Below are 17487 nucleotides of genomic sequence, written 5' to 3'. Positions count from 1 at the left end.
AAACAGAGACTCAACTTGCGAAGCAAAATAATTATCAAGCAAACCTTCTAAACTGAAGATTCGCTCGCCAAGCGCATCCACGATGTCCTTTAGCGCCGACTCATCCGTAACGTTAAAGAAGTGTTTGTCATCCGGATCACTGGCAATGTATTTGATCTCATTGAGAAAAGCCTCAGGGTTGATTCCTCTTCGGTTGTAGTAGCCAAGAACCTGTGAACACACACAATTCGGATGGGCTTAAAGGAAAATATTTTTAGTCATGGGCCATTCCATCGAATCAGTGCCATTCACTTCTCCGGGAAATAAAAAAAAACAACATGTTTTTATCAGGCAGTGTCTTGCACATTTCTACCTAAAATATTAATTTTCTTGAAATACCTTTTTAAAAATGACTTGTCTGTCGCCACTTACTACAATCAGATGTGACCATCATTCAAATAATTCAGAACTATTATCTTTTTTAAATGTTCCTGTTTCTCATTATCCCAACATTATCCCACGTGATATGTGATGTAGCATCAACAACAATGCTAATCAAGCAGACTTTGTGAGAGCAAACAATAATTACTTTGGGAAAAACTATGATCCTGAACCTTTTATTTTTGAGCCCGAACACAAAGAAGATGAGCAAAAAGTTTTAGAAGCCGAGTGCTAAACGGATGCAGCTTTATTGTAACACTACATAGCATCTGCAGCATTGCTAGATGCTAAACATACAAACTAACCATAATAAAACAAACACTTACTGAACAATTTCCACTCTTGCTGGGATGCCGACCGACGGGACTCTAACATACAGTACTTCCGTCTAGATTAAAATTCAATCGCACAATAATTCTGTTTCTTAAATATTTTGACAATGATAAGAAGGATTTTTATTTTTTTTTCTTGTTGAACTGCGAGAATATACTTGATGTCAACATGTTATAAGCTGAAGGACAGTGTGGCTATATTTCATGTATTTGGTAATTCAATGCTAAAAACTCATTATTTTACTTACTTTCAGTCCTGTTACTCAAAATGAGTCATCTACAGCAGTGGTCCCCAACCACCGGGCCACGGCCCCGTACCGGTTCGCGGACTGATTGGTACCAGGCCGCACAAGAAATTTAAAAAAAATTTTTAAATTTTTTTTATTATTTTTTATTTATTTATTAAATCAACATAAAAAACACAATATATAGATTATATATCAATATAGATCAATACAGTCTGCAGGGATACAGTCCGTAAGCACACATGATTGTATTTCTTTATGAAAAACAATAAAATAAAATAAAACAAATAAAACAAATAAACACCCCCACCCCCCCACCCCCCACCCCCCAGTCCGTGGGACAAATTTTCAAGCGTTGACCGGTCTGCGGCTACAAAAAGGTTGGGGACCACTGATCTACAGCTCAAATTGAAATAAAGTTTACGGAGATGGGCCAATACACATTTTGACTAGTTTTCCCTGTGTTTTATTAGGTTTAGAATGGAAACAAGAACAAGTAACATCACATCTTTGATGGAATGGCTCTTGTGCACTTTACCAGGGCTCATTTGGTTTTATAATGGTTTTGCCCTCGCCAATTCCACTTGGCTTTAAAGGCTACGTAGGTGGAATAAAGTGTGTTGTTAGCAAACGCCAGTAGAGGCACAGACCACTGGATCACGTGGCCTGGATGACATCATTCAACACATTTAATTGCACTTCCACTGAGCAGAGTTTGGGGCTGTGTGTTTTTTTTGCTGCGGTGTTAACACAAGTGTCCTGCTTGAACCCATGAGGTCATTTCTGTTAACAGGCTAGAAATTTAGTAGCCATCAGAAGAGTAAGTTGAGCCTCATTAAACAGGAGCCTAAACCCAGGTGAGTAATAGGTCTAGCAGACTCACTGCAATGGCGTAGCGGGTGATTCCATCCTTCTCACTCTCCTCTATGGCTGGTTGGAGATCGGGACTGTCATGTGATTCTCCGTCAGTTATTACGATCATCACTTTCTTGGCGCCACGTCGACCTCCTTGTTTGAAAGCTTCGGAGCTGAAACAGAAGCATTCACTTTATTATCGTCACACATGGTCTTGAGAATCAGCGTCTTTGTTTTTAGTACATTACTTTTGTCAGAGTTACACATTTCCGGAAAAAAATTGCCTTGTTATGCGAAACACAAACGCCAACTGCAGAGGATTCTGGTTCTCAGGAGGATGCAGAAAGCAAAGTAGCTAAGCTGCTCATGTATACACAGAATGGTGGTAGGTACCGTGCTATGTTGATACCAAGAGCCGTGTTGGTCTCCTCGCCGCCTCGCTGGTCGATACTGCGAGCTCTTTTCACCACTTCCTCAACAGATTTGAAATCATTGAGTTTGAACTCGTGCACAACTTTTTCGCCGTACTGAACAACTCCAACCTGACCCAGAGAGACACAATGACCGACCACAATCAGTACAGCTCCAGCAAAATGTTCTGAAAGTAAAAATGTCGACAAATGACAAAGCACAATTTCTTCATTTCACGTCCTACCCACCTGTATTTGACCCGGTCCGATATAGAACTTCTGGAGAATGTTAATAAGAAAAGCCTGCACTTCATACCAAGGGTAGATGGAGTTTGAGCCATCCAGAACGATCACAATGTCCATATAGGTCTCACATCCTAAGAAAACAGATTTCAGTAATGAATGATAAAGTATCCAGATGCCCGTTATATATTTTATTAGTGAAGGTGGACGTGACACTAACTCTGAAAGGCAGGTGCAATTGTTCTGGAGAACTTGAAGCTAGCGTTGACTCTAGAGCATATACCAGTGCTGTAGTAAGAGCTTCCGCATTCATAGGACCAAAGTGGCCCACAAGCCTGAAACATCAAAGACAACTATTGAGTTTCAGTCCGTTTTTTAATCAAGAGCAGAGTCTTTCATGTTAAGAGCATGACATCATTTATGTTGAACGTTTAATCCTTCCACCTATTGTATTACTTTAAATCATTGACATCCACATATTTGTAGATACTATGAAAGTTAAAAATATGCTGTTAAACAACAGATTCAAAACCTAATAGTTTGATCTTGGAAATGTCCAGATAATTACATCTGTTTGCTTTTGTATTTCAATATAATGTGGGCCTGATCAACTAAAGGTTTGCATGGATTAAAACATGTCCAAACGTGATAGCGGTACTACGTTTCTACATAGCAGAGCCATGGATAGAGAGAGTATGGCCAACTTGGTTTCAGAGTTGGTCCCAAAAATCACGTGAGGGGCATTTGACCAATTAGAGAGAGTCTGGCCGGATGATCTCCTAAATGATTGGTCAAAAGCCCCTCAAGTGACTAAAGGGAGCCATTTTTGGTACAAACTCTAAAACCAAGCTGGCCATAGGCTCTCTATACACGGCTCTTGTAAGTACATGATTGTGTCACTGAAATTAACTGGAGAGCAGACTCAATTTAGTGTGTCTGTCTTTGTGTATATGCAGAATATATGACTTCAAGAAAAAAAATGATGGACTCACCAGACTTGGAGGATAGTATGTTCATTTAGTTGTTTTGTTTTGTGGGGGGAAAAAACAGACAAAAGACATGACACAAAACTATAGTCCTTTCAAATGGCAACATTCTGGCTTTAAGAAACAATAACATTAATTAAAAATATAAACTGTGGTATTTATTAACGGTTTAATTTTTAGATAAAGCAGAAAATTATGGAATCACTCAATTCTGAGAGAAAAAAATTATTAAATACCCAATAATTTTTCATTTCCAAAGCTAACACAAAAGTTTTCACACCTTTGAGAGCTGTTGCACTAGGTGGATTGGCATGAATCATTGACTCCAACACAAGAGATGTCAATTGAAACAAAGTATCAAACTTCTTCAAAAAAGTAAATCATCACACAAAGTTGTAAAAGATGTTGATTGTTCACAGTCAGCTGTGTCTGAAATCTGGACCAAGTACAAACGATATGGAAAGGTTGTAAAAGGCAATCATACTGGTAGACCAAAGAAACACATAAAAGGGTCTAGACAGAACATTTAAAGCAATATGTTTTAAAAACAGAAAATGACACACAAAAAAAAAACCTAATAAAGAACAAATGGGCAGAAACTGGAGTCATGGTCTGTGACTTAACCGAAAGAAACAGTAAGAAAAAGGAAATGGGATTTAAATACAAAAATGCTAAAGGAAAGCCATCAATAACACCTAGACAGGCAAAAAACAAGGTTACAATGGGCTAAGGAAAAGCAATCATAGACTACGGATGACTGGATGAAAGTAATATTCAGTGATGATGCTAGAATTGTTGTTTAGTGTCGTTCCAATGAGATTTGCGAAGACGACCACCTGAAGAAAACATGCAGATTTCCACAGTCATTGATGATATGAAGCTGCATGTCAGGAAAATGTCATGTCAAGTTTATATTGACAATTTGGACACATTTCTTCTTCCATCCATCAAAATTATATTTGTGGATGATGACATCATTTTTCAAGATGATAATGCATCTTGCCATAGAGCAAAAACTGTAGAAACGTCCGTTGAAGAAAAAGATACATAAGGTCAATGTCATGGCCTGCAAATAGTCTGAATCTCTATCCAGTTGAAAATCTGTGGTGAATGTTGAAGACAATGGCCCATGACAAGACTACATCCTGCACAGCTGATCTAACAGCAGCAATCAGAGAAAGTTGGAGTAAGATTGATGAAGAAAATAGTTGGTAAATACTGTTTGTTTGTTTTTAATGTTTCCACAATTTTTTCCCAAGAATTGAGTAAATCCATATTTGTTTTTTTACTTTGCTTGATCGAGAAATTACATTCTTGGTTTCTTTAAGTGTTTCTTTAAGCCAGAAAGTTGCCATTTGAAATTACTATAGTTTTGTGTCATGTCTGTTATCAACAAAATCAAACAACTGAATGAACATCCTCCAAGGCTGTGGATCCCATCATTTTTTTTTTCTCCAGGGGTTCAATGTTGATTGTCAGAATGCCCAAAATACTATGAGGAGATGCAAATTTAGGGCTATATAAATAAACATTGATTGATTGATTGATTGATTTAGCACTCGCAATGGGACTTATCAAGAATTAAACTGTTTTGCATCTACAAAAATGGCTGTGAGAAAAAAGGCGACAGCACTGCAAAGACAAACGATTTAGAGAGAATATTCCGGCTGTGCACGTGTAAACATATATGGACTGTCAAAAATTAAAAAAAAAATATTAGGCAAATACATTTTGTAGCTGCTGAAGGATTTAAGGGGCTCATTAAAACAAATTCTATTGGTTTGTTTCGGTGTCTGCTGGCATTTTTTATACAAAAACTTCTTGTAATGTGCATTTTTTTCATTTCCATTTTCCATCATACTGTAATACTGCAGTGCCTCCCAGAGTACACCTTCAGCATGCTACAAGTGAGTTGTATGGTCTAGATTGCGCTTCAATATAGCCCAGAAAAGGTGGTAAATATTATATTTGTGTGCTGCATGTCAACAACACCACTAAACGCTACATGTTGGACCATATGATGCTACAAATGTGCAGGCAAATGAGTGAGTGTTTCCATGGTGGCCGCTGGTATTGAGCCAAAAAGGGCGCTCTGCACCACTTTTGCAATTGTTATCTATTGCCCACTAATAGCACACACAATTTTATAGTTTGCACATTCCATTTAGCATGTCTTTAGGCCCTATGAATAAAAACATTACCTGTGCATTATTATGATACAAATCGTGAATGTAGTGAATGCATTTCATCACCCTGCGGTTGATGAGAAATTAGTCAGCTTTAGCCCCAAGCCTGCATGACAGGATAAGCGATTTAAAAAATAAATGGCAATTAATAAAACGTTTAACCAGAGGGACTGATTATTTTATAATGTTTTAATTTGTATTTATTTTTTTTAAACAAAACAAACAGAAGTCAACAGCCTCCAGGAACTGATTAAAAGATTCAATGCACCAATAAAAAAAACATATCGTTCTAACTGCAGAGTCATAATGATCCATCGCCACATAAAACACATTTAGGGCCTAATTAGGCACCTGGAATAACAACATCAGCTGAACTGGGACAACACAGACTCTTACCAGGATTACTTTGATTTGGATACACAGACGCAGTACTGTGAGTGCGCTTCCAAACATTTGATCGCTTGCCCGTTCGCGCGTGTCACGTACGTAACTTTGGTTAAATATATAAGCTTTATGAACCTTGGGTTAGGTGAACGGTCCTTTGGGCTGAGTGAGTGTGTGTGTTGTGCAGGTGTTTGAATTGTATTGGCGGGTTATATGGACGGGAGCTAGTAGCTAGGAGCTAGCATAACAAACACCTAGGTGTTTTTATGCGGGATTAATTTGTGGCATATTAAATATAAGCCTGGTTGTGTTGTGGCTAATAGAGTATATATATGTCTTGTGTTTATTTACTGTTGTGGTCATTCCCAGCTGAATATCAGGTCACCCCCGGCTCTCACAGCATCTTCCCTATCTGAATCACTTCCACTCCCCACTAGTCCTTCACTTGCACTTTCCTCATCCACAAATCTTTCATCGTCGCTCAAATTAATGGGGAAATCGTCGCTTTCTCTGTCCGAATCGCTCTCACTTCTGGCCGCCATCACTGTAAACAATAGGGAACTTTGCGGAAATGTTCAACTGACTACGTCACGCTACTTCCGGTAGGGGCAAGGCTTTTTTTGTCAGATACCAAAAGTTGCGATCTTTATCGTCGTTGTTCTCTATTAAATCCTTTCAGCAAAAATATGGCAATATCGCGAAATGATCAAGTATGACACATAGAATAGATCTGCTATCCCCTTTTAAATTAAAAAAAAATAATTTCAGTAGGCCTTTATATAACATACATGTACAATGTAACGTCAGAGCAAAATGGCATCGTTCTGTGTGGCCTCCAAAGCAAGTTTGTTTTTATCTGGTATCAAAAACATGAACTTGAGTTGTTACTGCAATTGCAACAGGCAAGAAGTGTCAGGCTGGACCGTGACAACTATTCTATAGACCAGGGGTCACCAACCTTTTTGAAACCAAGAGCTACTTCTTGGGTACTTATTAATGCAAAGGGCTACCAGTTTGATACACACTTAAATAAATTGCCAGAAATAGCCAATTTTCTCAATTTACCTTTAACTCTATGTTATTATTAATAATTAATGATATGTACACTTAATTGAACGGTTTAAAAGAGGAAAAAACACAAAAAAAATGACATTTAAATTTTGAAGCATAGTTTATCTTCAATTTCGACTCTTTAAAATTCAAAATTCAACTGAAAAAAAGAAGAGAAAAACTAGCTAATTCGAATCTTTTTGAAAAAATTAAAAAAATAATTTATGGAACATCATTAGTAATTTTTCCTGATTAAGATTAATTTTAGAATTTTGATGACATGTTTTAAATAAGTTAAAATCCAATCTGCACTTTGTTAGAATATATAACAAATTGGACCAAGCTATATTTCTAACAAAGACAAATCATTATTTCTTCTAGATTTTCCAGAACAAAAATTTTAAAAGAAATTCAAAAGACTTTGAATTAAGATTTAAATTTGATTCTACAGATTTTCTACATTTGCCAGACTAATTTTTTTGAATTGTAATCATAATAAGTTTGAAGGAATATTTCAAAAATATTCTTCGTCGAAAAAACAGAAGCTAAAATGAAGAATTAAATTAAAATGTATTTATTATTCTTTACAATAAAAAAAAATACATTTACTTGAACATTGATTTAAATTGTCAGGAAAGAAGAGGAAGGAATTTAAAAGGTAAAAACGTTTATGTGTTTAAAAATCCTAAAATCATTTTTTAGGTTGTATTTTTTCTCTAAAATTGTCTTTCTGAAAGTTATAAGAAGCAAAGTAAAAAAATTAATGATTTTATTTAAACAAGTGAAGACCAAGTCTTTAAAATATTTTCTTGGATTTTCAAATTCTATTTGAGTTTTGTCTCTCTTAGAATTAAAAATGTCGGGCAAAGCGAGACCAGCTTGCTAGTAAATAAATAACATTTAAAAAATAGAGGCAGCTCACTGGTAAGTGCTGCTATTTGAGCTATTTTTAGAACAGGCCAGCAGGCTACTCATCTGGTCCTTACGGGCTACCTGGTGCCCGCTGGCACCGCGTTGGTGACCTCTGCTATAGACCATCTTTCTTTATCATTCATTAGTGGTGAGCGCCTATCCATTTTATCATTTTAAACTACTTTGATAAGTATGTTGGGAGTGAATGATGGCAATTTAAGAGATACAGGTAAGGTCCTGGAGCTGAATCTAATATATTATTTAAAAATGTTGAATGTAATTTCAATCCAAAATCAAAGGTTAACGTCAACATCGAGCTAGAACAAGGGTCAGCAACCCGCGGCTCTCGAGCCACATGCTGCTCTTTAGCGGCGCCTTGGTGGCTCCATGGAACTTTTTCAAAAATGTATGGAAATGGAAAAAAAATGGGGTGAACATTGTTTTTTGTTGTAATATGGTTTCTGTAGGACAAACACGACACAAACCTTCCTAATTAATCCACTGTTTAATAGGTTTGTGTTTATGCTTCACTGATGAGAGTATTTGGCGAGCGCCGTTTTGTCCTACTAATTTCAGCGGCCCTTGAACTCACCATTGTGTGGACTGTGACTCAACAGTTTGTTTACATGTACAACTTTCTCCAGCGCTGCCACAGAAAAATTTGTTTTTTGCCACTCTGTCTTAGTCTCATTTTGTCCACCAAACGTTTTATGCTGTGCATGAATGCACAAAGGTGAGCTTTGTTGATGTTATCGTTTTGCGTGGAGTGCTAATCAGGCCTATTTGGTCACTGCATGACTGCAAACTGATCGATGCTAACATGCTATTTAGGCTAGCTGTATGTACATATTGCATCATTATGCCTCGTTTGTAGTTATATTTGAGCTCATTTAATTTCCTTTACTTATGAGTATTTAGTTTATTTTTCAATGTCTCATGACACATTATCTGTACGTAATATTGGCTGCATTTTTGATAGTTGTTTGTGTGCCATGTTGTTCCGGGCCACAGCAAACATTACCCAGCTTGCAAAGATTGTAATAAATCCATTAGAAGAAGACAGCCTGACGTTTACTTTAACTTGGATACACACATCTATACCTTGACCATTCTAAGACAGTAATTTCCAGGAGGTATCTCACCCTCTGAGAAGTTTTACTAATTTTATCCAATGTTGCAAAAATGTGTAGAATAAATATTACATTTCAACATTTCTGTCAACGAAGATTTGCATCAGCCTGCGACACATAGTCATTTTGATAGTAGGCTAATATAGCTAGTTAGCCACTTACAGCATGTGTTGTCTTCATTATAACACTTATATAAGTCTTTAAATTTTTTGCGGCTCCAGACCGATTACTTTTTTGTATTTGTGGTCCAATATGGCTCTTTCAACATATTGAGTTGCCAACCCCTGAGCTAGAAGGAGGGTTTGTAGCAGAAAGAGCAAGCGAGGATGGGTATAGTTTACCAACATTTGTGTCGGTACTTAAAAAAAATAGGAAACATGCAAATGATTGTAAAAAAAAAACAAAAACAAACTAAGTGCCTTTTTATTTCTATGGAATTTTGTGACATTAAAGTTGAACAGACTGGTAATTTAAATACTTAATTATATATATTTGTATTATTATTTTAAATGATACATTCAAAAATAAGAGATACAATCCACATAGAGAATGTGTAAACAAAAAACCAAAACAACTTTATTGTAGTGTAGTTCTCACAATTGTAATAATTGTAATGCTCACAATTCCAAGGTTTGTGAATGCACCTCGCTAGTCATGACCGGGATTTTTGTTGTGTTGTTGTTGTAGCTAGCCTTGTGGTGCTAGCGGAGTAGGACTACAACAACGCTGTTGGCGTATTAACCTCGGCAACAATATCACCCTCAAGCACTTGTTGCAGCTGGAGTCTGCATTTAAGTATCCCAGAAATCAGGCAGCTACTTTTTTTTGTTTGTTCTGATAACTACGTTTATCCAATAAGGATGCACATTTTGGTATCCATCCCTAGCGAGCAATGAATAAGGATGTCTCAAAGTCCTGGCTTGACTCGTGTCAAGACATTTTTTGTCGTACCTACTAATTACTAACATTTATTTGCTTTTTGCTGATCGTCTCAGAACCTAAAGGAAATCGAGCCACGACAATACGTAAACTCAATTGCAGATGTGTTATGTGGATGTCTCAACAAAAACCTGTTAAAGGGGAACTGCACTGATTTAGAAATGTTGCCTATCTTTTACAATCATTATGTAAAACAAGAAGAAAGATGGATTTTTTAATGCGTTCTAACTCGTTAATAAAAGTCCGCTTACAATAGAATCAATGCGAGGTCACCTATTCAGCCCATAAAGCCCCCTAAATAACCATCCCAAAATTGCCAACAATTGCTTGGATTTACATGACGTCACGTCCGGCTCATTAAATATGCGTGGTGGTCAAGCCCGCGTCTGTTCTGAATGGGTACTAGGCTCCATTTAGCCTTTCTCGAAGAAAAAGGCCCTAGGCTCGCATTGGTTTCAGCTGTACGAACCGTTCAAATTGCAAAAAGGATAAACGTTGCTTCAGAGTTCCCTTTGAGAGGTAATCAAGAAGGGCAAAAGAGTGCAAGATTTGACAAAAGATGACGAGAAAAGTAGCATGCACTCCAGTCCAAGGGAGCAGTTGAGTTAAAAAACACACGTTTTTAGTGATCGTTTCGTTTAAAAGGTTTGCTTTGTTTAACCATTTGTATTTCCCATTGCAATATTATCTTGATATTGTTTGTATTTTACTTTTTAACAACGTATTGACTTTTTCAGGAAAGGTACTTCCATGCTTCCCCTCTTGTTTATTTTTTACACAATTATGTCAGAGTACATATGACAACAGGACAAAAACAAACTATGGTAACGATTCAGTAATTGTTAGTTTGTTAAATGGATATGCAGTCACGGGAGTCAGCTGTCGGGTGCTATATCGTCACAGTTTCAGTTTGTTTACATTAGGGGTGTCCAAACTTTTTCCACTGAGGGCCACACACGGAAAAATTAAAGCATGCGGGGGCCATTTTGATATTTTGCTATTTCAAACAAAAACAGAATATATGGATTTTTTAAAATGTTTTTTACCTTTAGGGCTCCCAGGGACCATAAAGGGTCTAAGTCATTAAAATGTTAAAAACAAGTCAAATTATATATTTTTTTATTTTATTTAACGCTTACAGTAAATCTCTACAGTATATCAACTTCAGGTTGACATAAAGTTATAAAAAACAAAAATGTTTTTATGCCTTTTCTGTCAAAGACAACTTTGTTTTTTATAATAAAACTGAAATATGCAATATTTCCCCCACTGCCCAAAACATTCAGAAAGCAATGTTTGATGTAAAGTAATTAGAGCCTTAAAAAGATCAATAATGCAGGACACCATTGATTTTAATTCATTAATATTTTTGAGTAATCACAGTGAAAAGATAAATAAAATCGTATTAAATATATTTGGGATCCAAAAGGTGCCCCACTCAAAAAGTGATACATTTTTGTTAATTTTGTTTTTGCTTTCAACACTTAAGTTAGGAGATCAACTTCAGATATATCTGTCGATATTTTGTTTGTTTTATGCTCTTTTGTCAAAGAAAATGTTGATGTTTTTGTATGGCAACCACACAATATATGCAATGTTTTCCACATAAAACATTTTAAAGTGAAATATTTTAAACAATTGGAGCCTTGTCAATAATTCATTATAACATAGATTATTTTATTTTTTTGAGCAATGGCAAAAAGGAAAAATAAAGATAGACAAAAGAAAAAAAAAACAGCCTGCATGGCAGCTTTGTGTCAACATTGCAACTTGTTCTAGTTAGATTTCACCTCATTCCACTTTTTTTAATGTTTTTTTTATTTTTGCAATAGCATTTCCAGAATGTGTGGCGGGCCGGTAAACAATTAGCTGCGGGCCGCAAATGGCCCGCACTTTGGACACCCTTGGTTTACATGGACAAGTCCTCGCAAGACACAAAGTTGAATCATGAAATGCAACCCGACTCAAGCAAAAACCATGCATATTAATCCGGTGGAGTCTTGAAACCAAGTTCCTTGACCCAGCCACACACAAAGAAGTTGTGGGTCTCCATGCTTTTCCAAGTTGTCATCTGTTTTGTCGTGTAGAATGACATCTGGAGCGCAAGATAGTTCGATATGTCTGGGAGCTCCACAGACGGATAATCCTTGATATCACTCACCAAATCTTTTTCTGATAAAGTATAGGGATCTTTTCCATTGCGTAGTTAGATTTTTTGCTCGTATCTGCTTTTTGCAGGAAGATCTAGGCCCCTTGCCTACTCACAGAGTTTGTGCGCTGCTTGCTGCCCAACAGCCATCTTGGCTTGTTGAGCAACACAGTTTTTCACTGCCAGGAAGAAGTCACATGACGGAATACAAGCAATACTCCATTTACATTTCGTGACTTGGATATTAACCAAGAATCAGTGATATCGTTATTATAAGCACAAACGCAGACAAACTATTTTTTTAGCGGTGTTGTGATGACAGAGCGCTAATTAGCTTGTGCTTCTACATGGACATCAACAGCTGGTGAGTTGCTTTCTCGCCTCGAAAGTTTAGTCCAGATCGTAAATAATGCCTCTCACCTTGATAGTAGAAACATGGGGACATAATATGACAAGTTGGTCAACTTTGACAGCCAATTTAGACCCGTGAATGGCGAGAAAAGACACACAAAGACGATTGTTTCCAACCCCTTTTTTTTCTTCGCGAGGATTATGACTCATTCTTCATCTAAACAGGAATATATGAACAGCCCATCAGTCGGTATCACATTGACAGCAGACATTGTACTGTAAGTGATTATTTGTTGGCTCTCATGAAGTGTGCCGTGAGCAGTAATCAGTGACGTTGTCGAAGATTTGTTAAATTAATGCGCAAATGACCAAAATGCGTAAATATTACACATTTTTATAAATGTGCCTGTTACTACATTACATATTTACTTACAGCGTGTACATGTATATACAACCTTGATGGAAGTGTTTGAATGCTTTTTAAGCGCTTTATAGGCAGAATAGATCGGCTCTTGTAGGCCCCATTGCAAGCTGACTTTTTCTTGCATTCATTTACTGGTTAGAATGTATAAAAATAAGAACAAATGGTAACACTTTAGTATGGGGAACATATTCACCATTAATTAGTTGCTTATTAAAGTAACAAATACCTAATTTAGAGTTATTTGGACATTAGGGGAACATGAGGGTTAGGGTTACTAATAAGCAATAAATCTGAGGTTATTGAGGGAAGACTCTTAGTTACTGGTTGTATAATAAGGCCATGCAGAATAAAGCATTAATAAGTACTTAATAATGACTAATTAAGAGCCAATATGTTACTAATTTGCATGTTGATAAGCAACTAATTAATGGTGAATATGTTCCCCATACTAAAGTGTTACCGAAAAAATTATGTGTTCTTGTTTTGCATAAGGATTGTAAATAATAGGAAAAATAGTCCAAAAAAGTGCAGTTCCCATGTGTTAAAGCATATTGTCGAGAATGACTTAATCCATGTATCCATTATTAATGCCCCATTGCCTAAACAGGGTCTCTGGGGACTGAAAATTTTGAATCCAAATGTAAAAATACAATTCACCACAGGAAAGTTTCGAAACACTAACATCCAACAATTTAAGTGTTGCTCTTAACATGATTCTGCTCTATAGAAAAGCATTAACAGTGGAAATAATGACACAATAATTATATCAGGATCCTAATGAGGATACATTCACTGTGAATTAAGATGGTCTTACCACAAAGCTGTTATCTTTAGGATTGGTTGTAAGTGTCATTCCCAACCTCATCTTGTCCTTCCGCTCTGATACATTGGTCAGAGATATCCTTCCTTGATGGAAAACAAGAGATGACCTCAAATACTCAAATTTACCACCCTCAAAACCATGCACAGGCCACATGGCACGTTCAATATCTTGGACTTGGTGGTTTGTTTTTACGTCTGTCTGGCTGCACAAAGCAGTCAGCTAATTAAAAGGCTCAGCACATGCAAACCATGTGACTCGACATTGACATGCGGTGGCATTAGTTGTACAAAACACGTGGAAATAAACCATAAAACAGTAAAATGAGGAATGCTTGGTTTAGTAGCAATGTCTGTCTCACACATGCCACAATTTTATTTAACGGGACGCGTGCTGGAGAACATGCAACACGGTATAGAATGGGCACCAGTGACGTGCAGTCAGGGGAGGCAGGTGAGGCGGGGCCTCACGTGCCATCATGGAAAGAAAAAAAAGTAAAAAGAAAAACAATTAATTAAATTTTGATTATACTATAAAGTTATTTTCCATTTAACTTCACCAGTTTTAGATTATTTTTATTCAAAATCGCTGAATTTTCACATTTGCCGTTCAAATACTGAGAAGAGACTTGCGGTGAGTCACCAGCCAGTTGAGCCTCGCCATGGATTGCGCAATGGCTCGGCTAACTGCTGGCCTGCTGTGCAGTGAGACCGTATTGCTATATGAATTATATTACACATTTCCATAGTTTAGTTAGCTGAGGTATATAATGTACAGTGTATTTTGTCAACAACTGTATGTGTGTAACGTATTTCTTGTGCTGAGCAATCATAAAACGGCTGCGAAGACGCACTGGGTGAGGCTCTCAGTAATCCCGCTTCCTGGTGGTAGAGGGCGGTAGTGATCCCAGAGATCATTCTTGCGACTACTCGGCTGCAGAAGAAGTGACAACAAGCAGCAACAGTTAGCAGCGATTGTTTATTTTTTCCTCTCGCCTGAACTTTTAACATGGAGGATTACATATCTAAAATAAAACAGTTTTCTAAACTGGACTTTCAATCGAAGCAGGAGGTAATAATTAAAGGAAGATCTCCATCGAGACAGAGAGACTTTTAAAACTGAAGAAAGATAAGGAAGACTTCTATAAACAAGTTATCGATGCTTTTGTTCAAAAGGAGCGGCACATGGACTTCATTTATAAGTAAAGGTAAGACCTTAAAAACGTTTTTTTTTTATTAAATGTGCTTTTTTGTGTGCTACAGTTTGTATGTGTAAACTTAAAGTTAAGTTAAAGTACCAATGATTGTCACACACACTAGGTGTGGTGAAATTTGTCCTCTGCATTTGACCCATCCCCTTGCTCACTCCCTGGGAGGTGAGGGGACCAGTGGGCAGCAGCGGCGCCGCGCCCGGGAATCATTTTTGGTGATTTAACCCCCAATTCCAACCCTTGATGCTGAGTGCCAAGCAGGGAATAATGCTGGTATGAGCTTTTAAACATAACCCGTTAACTGCTGCCAATCAAAAGGTGAATAAGATACTCTTTAGGCTTCATATGTTTGTAAATCTGACTGTGATGAAGTCAGTGCCTCACCAGCCATGAACCTCACCGCACGTCACTGATGGGCACAGTGCTGATGTTCCTATCTCATTGCAATATTGAGTGTATATACTTTACCTAGGTTAAGCTTGGTGCAGCCGTTTCCGTTAGTCCGTTTGGTCAGTGAACATTTATATACATCCCCAGTCTGGTAAGCGCCATTCATTTCATAGGGTGCCCCCACCAATAACCTGTAAAAAACACAACATAAAAAAGCCAAAATTAGACTTAACATTTGTTCTTATGAGAGCAGTAACCACAGAACTATCAAGAGAGAAAATCATGCCAATTATGAATTGATACATTTTTGGGTAGCATCATGGACATCATAACCCATGCAAAGCTCTTGGAGTAAACCTCTACAATGTATGGAGATATCTACTGACATAACTACTAAAAGTAAATCCCAAATGGCTAATTTGGCACAAGTTTGAGAAGAAACTAAACATTTCTTATAAATATCTTCGCTATTGATTTCAAATTCTTGGGACTTATTAGAGTATCCCAAATACGGTACACAAACACATGAGCTAACCGGTAAGAACTGTTGGTTGTGCATATTGTGGCCCCTTTAAATTGCTTTGTTTTAGGGGGGAAATCGAGGTGCATCAGATTTGACCTTAAATATAATAAAATAAAACAATTAATTACCCAAATTGTGTTTTATAACCTCCTTTTAGTCGATGCGGCAACTATTGTAAGTTGGCCCCTGTATAAGGGGTATCGAATGTAAAAGTTCAGTTAAACTATTCTCACAGTTATATTTCTCACATTAAGCTCACTTTTCTCACTTTCTAGTTTAAATTAAATGTTGACTCTAAATATTATATTTAAATGTTGCATTTAAATTTTTAAATATGAATCCTAATGTTAAATCTATATCCAAATCTTAAATCTAAATGTTATATCTACACTTACATTTTAAATCTAAATCTTAAATCTAAACCTAAATATAATGTTATATCTAAATATAAATGTTAAATCTAAAAGTACATGTTGAATCCAAACACAAATGTAAAATCTAACTATAAATGTTAAATCTAAAAGTAAATGTTGAATCCAAACACAAATGTAAAATCAAAATTTTAAATCTAAATCTAAATGTTAAATCAAAATTAAAATCTTAAATCTAAATTTCAAATGTAAATCTTAAACCCAAATATGAACACTAAATGTTAAATATAAATTTAAATGTGAAATCTAAATATTAAATGTAAATGTGAGCGCTAAATCTCTCGCCAAGTGTATAGATGAACATTTATAGAAATGCCAATTATCCACCAATCTGAGGCCTATCAGCCACAAAGCCGCGCCCACATCTCTGCCTCTTAGTGCACGATACTCCGACATCTTTCTTACTGCAGAAGAAGGTAACATGACTGATGCTTGATGACATATTAATGTCAATAAAAGCTAGCAATGATGCTTGGAGGACCCTCCAAGCCGCTGGTGAGTACCGTATTTTTTGTACTAGAAGACACACTTAAAATCCTTTCATTTTCTCAAAAATAGACAGTGCGCCTTATAACCCGGTGCACCTAATGTACGGCATAATTCTGGTTGTGCTTACTGACCTTGCGGCAATTTTATTTGGTACATGTTGTAATGATAAGTGTGACCAGTAGATGGCAGTCATACTCAAGAGATACATGTAGACTGCAATATGATGGCAGTAAACAACACCAAAACTTTAAATGTTCCATTGAGAATATAGAACATTACACACGGCGCTCAAAAATCTGTCAAAATGTTTTTAGACGACTTTGGTAAACTATGAAGCCGCACCGCTTGATGGATTGTCAGTGCATTAAACATACGAGTATCATTATGGTGTGTGTTTAAGGCCGCAAAATGGCACCTATTAGCAGACATATTACCTGGCGTATTGTTTTGCAGTATTATGCAAAACCAACTTTTCTTCTTTTCTGGTACCTGATGATGTGTACGTGTGATCTGCATAAGTCCTGAAAATGTGCATGTGTCCGCAACTGTAATCCGTGCAGACGCCGTAGTCATAAGCTTCTTATTTTTCTCAACCTTCTTATGTGGCA

At 36.7% G+C, this 17487-nt stretch overlaps 1 protein-coding gene across 1 annotated transcript in view; it reads right to left on the bottom strand.

Annotated features, from left to right (window-relative positions):
- Window positions 1-17487, bottom strand: part of itga11a (integrin, alpha 11a) — a 204435-nt gene that overhangs the window by 97565 nt on the left and 89383 nt on the right. The window contains exons 3-9 of the mRNA XM_062032072.1: window positions 15515-15627; window positions 13831-13922; window positions 2726-2840; window positions 2512-2639; window positions 2246-2394; window positions 1881-2025; window positions 45-210 (exon numbers count right to left, since the gene is read on the bottom strand). Of these exons, the coding sequence (XP_061888056.1) occupies window positions 45-210; window positions 1881-2025; window positions 2246-2394; window positions 2512-2639; window positions 2726-2840; window positions 13831-13922; window positions 15515-15627 (908 nt within the window). The remainder of the gene's footprint in view (window positions 1-44; window positions 211-1880; window positions 2026-2245; window positions 2395-2511; window positions 2640-2725; window positions 2841-13830; window positions 13923-15514; window positions 15628-17487) is intronic.

This window comes from Entelurus aequoreus, linkage group LG02, assembly GCF_033978785.1.
Source record: "Entelurus aequoreus isolate RoL-2023_Sb linkage group LG02, RoL_Eaeq_v1.1, whole genome shotgun sequence".
Taxonomy (NCBI): Eukaryota; Metazoa; Chordata; class Actinopteri; order Syngnathiformes; family Syngnathidae; genus Entelurus; species Entelurus aequoreus.
The sequence above is the reverse complement of the archived record's forward strand: the minus strand, read 5'-3'. Positions and strand labels throughout refer to the sequence as shown.